The sequence below is a fragment of the Haliotis rubra genome, unplaced genomic scaffold (genome assembly GCF_003918875.1).
Source record: "Haliotis rubra isolate DU_JTF1 unplaced genomic scaffold, ASM391887v1 Scf38, whole genome shotgun sequence".
Classification (NCBI taxonomy): domain Eukaryota; kingdom Metazoa; phylum Mollusca; class Gastropoda; order Lepetellida; family Haliotidae; genus Haliotis; species Haliotis rubra.
Genome location: NW_025767057.1, coordinates 1,806,533 through 1,816,960, shown reverse-complemented (window position 1 = coordinate 1,816,960; position 10,428 = coordinate 1,806,533). Strand labels below are relative to the sequence as shown.

At 42.1% G+C, this 10,428-nt stretch overlaps 1 protein-coding gene across 1 annotated transcript; it reads left to right on the top strand.

The window, feature by feature from the left end:
* The first annotated feature begins 1,474 nt into the window (after positions 1-1,474).
* On the top strand, positions 1,475-9,803 carry LOC124286294 (alpha-amylase-like). The gene is made up of 8 exons (XM_046722647.1): positions 1,475-1,514; positions 3,572-3,708; positions 5,524-5,675; positions 6,483-6,817; positions 7,164-7,353; positions 8,133-8,426; positions 8,735-9,090; positions 9,766-9,803. Exons 1-8 carry the CDS (start codon positions 1,475-1,477, stop codon positions 9,801-9,803), a joined length of 1,542 nt encoding a protein of 513 aa, XP_046578603.1.
* Positions 9,804-10,428: the final 625 nt, after the last annotated feature.

The following is a 10,428-nucleotide window of genomic DNA, read 5'->3' as shown; positions in this document are numbered from 1 at the left end:
GTGTAGACTCCACAACCTTCGCAACCTTGCTGATTTCACGTTGTGAACCCTGAAGGCGTATCACCTTGGTCATGCTATCTTTCTGGGGTACAGAGTGCGACACACCTGGTACGTACATTTCACTGACAACGGCAATCGATTGTCTTGAAATAATTAAGCAAAGGAACATTCCACATGAAAGTCCCTCATGGAAGTTCAAACAACTGTTGGGGCGGTGGGGTAGCCTAGTGGCTAAAGCGTTGGCTCGTCACGCCGAAGATCCGGGTTCGATTCCCCACATGGGCACAATGTGTTAAGCCCATTTCTGGTGTCCCCCGCCGTGATATTGCTGGAATATTGCTAAAAGCGGCGTAAAACTAAACTCAGTCAGTCAGTCAGTCAAACAACTGTTTATTAAAAGCAATCAAAGGGACCGTTCATAATTTATGGCTAGGAATGTGTGGGTGGTGGTGGTGATTATTTTGGAAAAGTATGTACAGTGTGAATGATCCAACCTAAACTTTATGTACAAAGTAAGTGAACCCCCCCCCCACACCACACACACCCTGCATGTCATGTACAAAATCAGTGACACCGCCCCCCACCCTCCCATAATTTTTTAAGACTAATTTTTCTAATCTACATATGTACAAAATTGCTGACGACACCACCCCCTTCCCCAGCCGTAGATTAAATTATGAACGGTCCCTAAGTAATTTTATTTAACTCTCCATAAACTGTTATCGAGCTAAAATAAAATAGATAAGAAGGTGAACTAAGTCCCAGTTAAATATCACGAGTTTTGACGGAGTCACTATATGTAGCGTGGGAAATCTATACGTGGTGCGAGAATATGACTGACGAGTTCAACATTTACTCTTTCACTGTCATGGTTCAAATAAATATTAGACGTTTTCCTATGGGGTATATTTAAATGGGATGCCAGATGAAACTGATGATGTACTGAAGACCTAAACCACATGCATTACAATCATACCTTTTGCTGATTTCAGAATATTTTATGGTCCCAGATATCTCGCACGTTTGGCATTCATTCATTGCCCTCAGAAAGAATTGCCACCTCTATCTGAACCAGGGTTATGGTTACAGACAGCGTTGTGGACTTGACGCGATCACGATTTGTTGAAAATTATGTAAATGGACATTCCACTTGAAGTTATCCCATGGAAATCAACACTACTGATTTTAAACAACAAACTAACAAATTAGGTTTAATTTCCCATAATGTGCTATCGATCTCCCCTTACCCACAATACCCCAAAATGCCAAAGAAAACCAAAAAAATATTACAGAAAATTATCTCTGAATTAATTTTGGAAAACCGTAGTTACAGATGTTCTGAAGTCACTTTCTGTAACGAAAAAAAACTCAACACTATCTAAAAACACATGTTGTGCCTGACCTCACAGCTGATCGGTTCTCTCCATATAAAGGCAAGACCAGCTGTCTATCTGTCAGTGACCCACCGGTTGTCATGATTCACATCTGTATTTTAGCCTTCCTACTTCCTACGGGTAAGCCTGGCCTTGGCATATCACACACTATGGGATCATGACTACAGGAATTGGTTTGTTGGTCTACTGTACGGTTGGTTGGTTTGTTGTTTAACGCCACACTCAGCAATATTCCAGCTATATGGCGGCGGTCTGTAAATAATCGAGTCTGGACCAGACAATCCAGTGATCAACAGCATGAGCATCGATCTACGCAACTGGGATACGATGACGTGTCAACCAAGTCAGCGAGCCTGGCCACCAGATCCAGTTAATCGCATGTTACGACAAACATGGCTTACTGAAGACCAATTGTAACCCGGATGTTCCCGGGTCTGTTGGTTCACGGGAGGAGTGGGGATCATGATGGTCTATCCCCTAGTCCACACAGGCACAAATATGTTAAGTAGACGATACTGATCTTGATCCAGTACCTAATAAGATTCTATTGTTGTACAGAACATTTTCCGTCCTATCATAGAAAGATTGCAAATCTAAGCCTGAGCATAGGATCAGTTTAGCTGACTCTGAATATGTGTTGCATCGTCATATTTTTTAGCAAAATCTCTAAGTTACAAACTCAGTCACTACCGGCTCGTGTCTAACTTAACGTTTTTCTTCAAACTAATCGTGAGGGCTGTGAAGATTAGACTGATATCTTAATTGTCGATTCATTCCTTATCAGAGAAATTCAAGTCGTTCTACAGAACAGGCTACAGTTTGGAAACCGCATTCTCACCTAGGTAGATGCTTTCCCTTTCGTGATTCCCGATCTGCCACCAGGGGCTCCTTTCACGAAGCAACCTTTACTAAGGTCAACCCTAACTCCCATTCTATAACATTGCCTTAAGGTTACCTAAGTGACTTACGATCACCTTAGTGCTTTGTGAAAGGAGGCCCTGGAGGAATGCACAAATGACATTTTGGATGACACTAAAAACTACGCTAAGATCTGTAAGGAGCAGTTTATATCGTATCCAAAAACGATAACACAAATTGTGTCCAAAAACCAAATCATATGACACCTCAGCTGCTTAGCGATCTGCACTGGCTCCCAGTTGAAGGTCGAGTTGAGTACAAGACCCCGATCTTACAATGCCAATCCTAAACCCAGTCAGTGCCTGAGTACTTATCTGACCTGATCTGGGTATATCAACCACATAAATTCATATATCAGGCCTCTTTGTATACCATAGAAAACAGACAACCTTTGAGCAGAGGTTATGTTTCGACAATGTTACAGTTCCATGGAACCATCTCCCTTCACATGTAAAAGAAGCAAAAGTTCTAAAGATTCTGTCTATACATCAAGACATTCCTGTTAAGACTCTGGTTATCGAATTCAACATTTGTCTTGTATCAATGACCTTGTATCCGCAAATATGTCTCCTATTTTGTGAGCATTCACCTTGTGTGGGGAGGTCATCGCAGAACTAACGTACTTGTTATAGCTATTCTTACTTATAATAACTATAATGTGAGTATAATAATGTCAGGAGATTGACTTGATTTGCATTGGGTGTAAGCTTAAGTTGAATTACAGAAGCATAAACTAGTGTAAATATGTAGTCTCAGATCTCTCATGACTGTTTCGAGTTTAACACACCGATACGTGATCTGGTGTGGGTATTGAAACTTAGAGTTATCAATGTGTAAGGGTTAGTCAGATACAGTGTGAATTGGTTTGACATGCTTCTAGTGTATCTAGACATAATCTAAGGTTGCATGTTTTATGAACAGGTTGTCATGGTGCACGTATTAAAAAGTAAAATCGAGCCTTGAAAAGATACCAAATAGGGCCTATTCTGAACAAGGTCAAGTCACCCAAGAAAGTGCATAGTCACACTCAGTGATAAGTGTTTCATTGTTGAATATATCCTGAAAAATGTTAGCCACCATCGCTTGGTAAATTCACTTGTAAATGTAGATTTATCGATAAAATTCTAGTTTCTAGTAGATTCTAAATAGATTCTAGTAGATAAAACACGAGTTTGCTTTCATTGAATAATTATTTAGCCATTCGAAAATTCGAATTTAGTATTGAACATGAATCTCTCTTCTGTGGCACCATCCTACAGCACTGGGGTCGATCTTCAGTGACCCTCACTGTTCCGGGGGTAGGAGTGCCATCACGCACCTGTTCGAGTGGACGTGGTCAGACGTTGCACAGGAATGTGAGAGGTTCCTCGGACCGTATGGCTACTGTGGTGTTCAGGTAAACCTGTTTGAATGTGTTCCTTCTAACGTACGTTCCTAAAACGTATCTTTGTCGCGAGTTCAGGCCTTAGTCTTGCCAAGCAGACAAAATATAGGACGGAGATCCTCGCTTGTGTAAAACAGCTTTTTATTGCCTGTGAATTATGAAATAATACAACATTAGGACTGACTGACTGACTGAGTTTAGTTTTACGCCGCTTTTAGCAATATTACAGCAATATCACGGCGGGGGACACCAGAAAAGTGGCTTCACACATTGTGTCCATGTGGGGAATCGAACCCGGGTCTTCGGCGTGACGAGCCAACGCTTTAACCACTAGGCTACCCCACCGCCCTACAACATTAGGAAGATGTTGTGTCATCCATACGTTTGTGAATGTGAATCAAGCAGGCATATTAATTATTCAATTGATAATATCATAGCACAGTGGCATACGTTATATTTATGATAACAATTGAATAATAGTGATTGTTTACCTGATGACGTCACATACAGGTGATGCATCATGACATTGCTAAAAATATACACAGTTGGTGTTGATAATGAAAGGTTTATAAAATAAACTATAATTATGCTTTCACACACTGTCTTACGTGCTAGTGCTTAAGTTAGTAAGTGATACGCGATAGATATGTTTACTTTATGCGCGATCGGTAACAATATGTTTACTAACTTAATGTACTTAACTGATAATAATTAGATATTTAGCACTATGAAATAGAGAAAGGATATAGATAGGGTGCTTACCTGTGAATTATGAATAATACAACATTAGGAAGATGTTGTGTCAGCCATGCATGTGTGATGGCTGACGGATGACGATTGAATGTGAATTCAAATTGTCATACGTCACAGGTGTAGAAGCCCGTGATTGTGGCGGTGAGCCAATATAAGACAGTGTAGAAGCCCGTGATTGTGGCGGTGAGCCAATATAAGACAGTGTAGAAGCCCGTGATTGTGGCGGTGAGCCAATATAAGATAGTGGAGAAGCCCGTGATTGTGGCGGTGAGCCAATATAAGACAGTGGAGAAGCCCGTGATTGTGGCGGTGAGCCAATATAAGATAGTGGAGAAGCCCGTGATTGTGGCGGTGAGCCAATATAAGACAGTGGAGAAGCCCGTGATTGTGGCGGTGAGCCAATATAAGACAGTGGAGAAGCCCGTGATTGTGGCGGTGAGCCAATATAAGACAGTGGAGAAGCCCGTGATTGTGGCGGTGAGCCAATATAAGACAGTGGAGAAGCAGCTTTCTGATGAAAATACAGAGAAATTAAAGGCTGTCGGCGACATTTTCATTTTACATATTTGATATTTGCCATGCGGAACACATTCGGCATATTTTTCTTCTTCTTTGTTTCCCACAAGGGTAAGGGACTCTACGTAATGTTCTTTTCGTCATATCAAGACATTAAAGACGTGCATTGCATGCACCAGTCTTGGCATAAGTGCACTGGAAACCTCACTCACTCACTCCAAGCGTCTACATTTCTCAACTGTTTAAACGTTTTGTTTACATTTCAAGGAACAACTGTTTGCTTAAGATACGACTGAGCTCTGCCAAGTAGGTTTCACCATCTGATGCGTGGTTCATTCAGTCAAGAAACGTGCGTGGTATGGCATGTCGTTTGTGATCATGATGCTCGATACTGTCCCAAGCAGTGAACTAGTGTTTGTCTCTGCCCACTCGTGGCTGTTTTTCATGCAATCTGTGAAGGGTGCTAACGATAGAACCGATGTATGCATGTATTTATTGAAATGAAACTTTTGATTTAAACAGATGGCTTTCAGATAGTACAATGTGTATTTTGATCAGATATCTCCTCCCAATGAGAACGAAATTGTCACTAAGCCGAGACGCCCATGGTGGGAGCGGTACCAGCCAGTCAGCTACAAACTGCAAACGAGGAGCGGTACCGAGCAGGAACTGAAAGACATGGTGGTCAGGTGCAACAAGGCTGGAGTCAGGTGAGCTTCACACATTAACACAGAGGACCAGTGACTGGTTAAAGAAGACTGTCAGACACATCGATGAATAAGTTAGTGATTCAGCCAGGTGCAACAAGGTTAGAGTCAGGTGAGCTTCACACATTAACACAGAGGATCAGTCATTGGTTAAAGGAGAATGTCAGACACATGGACGAATAAGTTAGTGATTCAGCCAGGTGCAACAAGGTTAATGTCAAGTAGGCTTCAAACTTATAAACAGAGGGTCAGTGATTGGCGAAAGAAGAAAGCTGCTTGTCCGAACGTTTCATCAAATGTGATGGGTAATTCTGTTCACTTTCTGTCTGTGATATTGCAGTTGATCATCTTTACCTGTCAGTGATCGAGGATGGAATAGGTAAACTAGTGACTGAAAGTTTGAACCACGATCTATGTCATCAGGGGAGACAACACACAACGTGCCGGGTTACAGATTCCAGTTGTAGTCTTACCATGGCTTATTGATGGCACAATGGCTTATTCTTACCTCCAAACAGATTGAACCATTGGAGTGATCGTCGACAAACTTTAATGTCTTCATAATGTGTAAAAGTCCAACGATGAAATGAATTTCCTGTTCACGTCTGTCCAGTGCAAGGAACGTCTACCCGGCAAGTGGAATTAATGTGTTCGACACCCGGCTGCGTCCTACCAAGACACGGAAAAGATTGTTTCTAGAAGCCTCGTAACATACTCATATTCACACGCACATACGCATAAACGCGTCTCTATATAAGTACAATGATAATGGACGCGACATTAAACCCCACTTTAACTGACCTTTTCCAGAATCTATGCCGACATTACGATCAACGACATGACCGGTGTGGCTGGTAGAGGTGTAGGCACGGCTGGGTCTTCATACGACACTAACCAACTGCAGTACCCTGGGGTCCCATACGGCCCCACAGACTTCAACGACGGCTCCAACTGCCACTCTGCCGACCTCACCATTCACGACTACAACAATGCAGAGGAAGTGCGGAACTGCCGCCTGGAGGGTTTAGCGGATCTGAAACTCGCCAAAGATTATGTGAGAGGCAAGATTGCTGAATACCTCAACCACCTTGTGGACATTGGTGTGGCAGGATTCAGAGTCGACGCTGCCAAACACATGTGGCCAGGTATGTCTACAAGTATTGGTTTATTGTGTACACATTGTGGATGAACATCTTCACAACACACCCCTCTGACCGGGAGGGTATGATCGGTGGTTCGGCCAACAGACGTTGAAAGATATAGGTTCGATTCAATGAGTACGGCTTTTTAGCAATATCACGACCGGTCGCTCAAGAAATGGTCTTCACACATTATACCCATGATGGGACTCGAATCCCTGCTTCGACTTGATGAGTAAAGACTTTAACCACCAGGCTGTCAAACGCGCTATCCGGCATTTAAAGATTTATTTGTGATATGAGCCAATAAATATGTTTATTTTACTTAAGGTTATGTTTTGTTATGGTGCAGGAGACTTAACGGCAATCTTTGGGAGGGTAAAAGATCTCCGCTCGGATATATTCGGAAGCGGAATGAAACCGTTCATATATCAGGAAGTAATCGACCTTGGAGGTAGTGAGCCTATCAAGGGAGGCCAGTACCTTAGCAGTGGAAGAGTCACCAACTTCATCTTTGGTTCCAAACTTGGTCAGGTCTTCAGGTAAAACACATGATTCCTTTAGGATGTCATCTTCTTGCTATTGTCGCAGCCTTATTAGTCATCATAGCATCCATAGGGCATGGGATTACTGATCACTAACACTGTCTGCTAACATGTACGACTGTCTGCACTAAACCAGAGTTTCCTAATTGGGGTAACCTTATTCTTTGATTGTCATTCTAGAAGCTGGTGAGTGAATAAGGAAACGTAACAACAACTTCTTGTTTGTTTGATGGGCATTTTAGAAGTTGAGGTGATGAAGATTGATGACAATTTTTATGGATATACAACTTCAGTTATTCTGTGAAAGGCGACGTTTCGACATAGATTCTAATGTCGTTGTCAAGATTCTAATGTCGTTGTCACTTGCTTATTCATATAAGAATAAAAGAAGTATATCCATAAAAATTGTCATCATTCAACATTTTGTTTGTTGCATTAAGCGGAGTTCCGGTTTAGATTCTTACACCTATTGGTTGTGATGAAGCCGATGCTACAAGTCATCAAACAGTATCATTCAACCAGCAAATGAGCAGATGTCTGCCACAGGTTCCACAGCATCAAACCACAATAAGCTGGTCGGTCCCAGGGTCATTCCCTGAGATTCAAGTCGAGATAGGAGGGGCGATGTAAGGAGCGCCACCATGCAAAATTCAACCAGGCAATAAATATAGCATACGAAACTCTAAGGTTTTAAAATGATACGAAGACTATTATTGTATTCTTAATTCTGTGTAAGCATCTCTCATTATTGAAATAATTAATGTTTCTAATTCCAGAAAGCAAAACCCCATGAAGTATTTATCCAACTGGGGATCAGCTTGGGGAATGCTGAAATCTGATGATTCTGTCGTGTTTATCGATAACCATGACAACCAGCGTGGGCATGGTGGAGGTGGAGGTCCGATCACCCACTTTGAGCCCCGTGCTTATAAGCTGGCTACAGCCTTTATGTTGGCCCATCCATACGGTTTCCCCAGGGTGATGAGCTCGTATGACTTCAACCGAGCCAACCCTGACCAAGGACCACCCCAGAACAGCGACATGAGTACCAAGCCAGTAACCATCAAAAGGTATTGTACTCCTCTTTATCCAGTGAACATGTTGGATATAATTGTCCCATACAAAATGATAAGTGGAATATCGTTGCTGTAAACATTCGTCATCATCAGAGAAAACGAACTCTCGTTTTCCGCAAAAACGAAACTAGTTGGGCCGAAAATGCTAAACACAGATGAACATTTAATGAATGGATCACTGAAATGATGACACCAGGTGTTCGCGAAAAATGAGAGTAATGCTGTCTTTTACTTACCCAATTTGCGAAAGGAAAACAGTACATATTGCTTGACCAGAAACAGTCGCAACATCTGTATTTCAGTGATATGTCCTGTGGTAACGGCTGGACCTGTGAACATCGATGGCGCCAGATGTACAACATGGTTGCCTTCAGGAACATCGCAGGTTACTCGGGGTTATCAAACTGGTGGGCTGGTTCAGACTATCAGATAGCATTTTCCAGAGGAAACAAGGCCTTTATTGCCTTCAACCTTGAGGGATATGACCTTTCCAAAAGTCTCAACACTGGACTTCCGTCTGGAAGATATTGTGATGTCATTTCCGGCAACCTTGAGAATGGCAGTTGTACTGGCAAGACAATTAACGTTGACGGAAGTGGCCATGCTTCGATTCATATTGGCAGCTCTGACCAGGACCCAATGGTGGCCATCCATGTCGGTAAGAAGTTTTGTATGACACCAAAATAATAATAACCTCAACAAGAAGTCGGACAAGGCCAGTTAATTGTAAAAGAAGCATAAGCAAAGATAATATAGGCCTAAACAATGAACTCAATGGACGTATTGCAGTGGTTGCCATCATATTGCAGTTAGACCTTAGCATGTCGATAACAGAGGGACAATGTATATAATGGTTTATCTGATTTATATTAGGGGTATTATTGATGGTTAACAATACATAGTACAACAGGAGAAGAATATGTATTTCGATAATATTTTCATTTAGTATTAAACGTCTGTATACAAAAATGTCAGTCTGGCAACAACATCGAAGGTCATATTAAACACATAAGGTAACTCCTTCATTTATAGCCTAAAATCACAAACTCTTGTTCTGTTTTAAAAATTTATTATCACTGGAAGTCCTGCACAAACATACGCTTCTAACAAACACAGTATTGAAATAATACGAAAAGGTTGGTAGACTGGACCAAACGATTGGTGCAGGTGACAGTGAAGACAATGATGTAATACTGTCAATATTTCAAGAGTATTAAACCGTGATAATATGGCACTAGGATCACATACCTCTACAATGGCCGTGAGGCGAAACATAATCCAACTAAAGGGACGATCCATAACCCAAATTGGATATTTTATGTTATATTTTCAGGTGCCAAAAAGGGTTCGGCAGGAAAGCGAGTTGGTTAAATCATCTAATGCTTGATAATCCAGTTGTAGCTGTCACGTGTATAAAAATGTATGTACTTGATTATAAACAATTGTTTCATTTTGCCATTTTTGCCATTTAGAGTGATTGGGTTGGGTTTAACTCTGTTTGAATTCCGTTTTTTCTCGGTGTGTCGGTTTGGCATAAAAGGAAAGCCGGAAGTGACGACGTGTGCTGAACACCTATTTTATGAAGACATTTTCGAGCCGTTTCAGATTCAAAAGGTGTGTGATGTGATGTGGTGTGGTGTGGCGTGGTGTGTGGTGGCGTGGTGTGGTGTGGTGTGGTGTGGTGTGGTGATGTGATGTGGTGTGATGATGTGGTGTGGCGTGGTGTGGTGATGTGTGGTGATGTGGTGTGGTGTGGTGAGGTGTGGTGTGTGGTGATGTGGTGTGGTGATGTGGTGTGGTGTGATGATGTGGTGTGGCGTGGTGATGGTGATGTGATGTGATGTGATGTGGTGTGATGTGATGTGGTGTGGCTTGGCGTGGTATGGTGGTGCGGTGTGGTGATGTGGTGTGGCGTGGTGTGGTGTGGGGTGGCGTGGTGTGGTGAATAGTTGCAAGTAATCATGTCAGGGCCTGACACCACGAGGGCCAATATCAT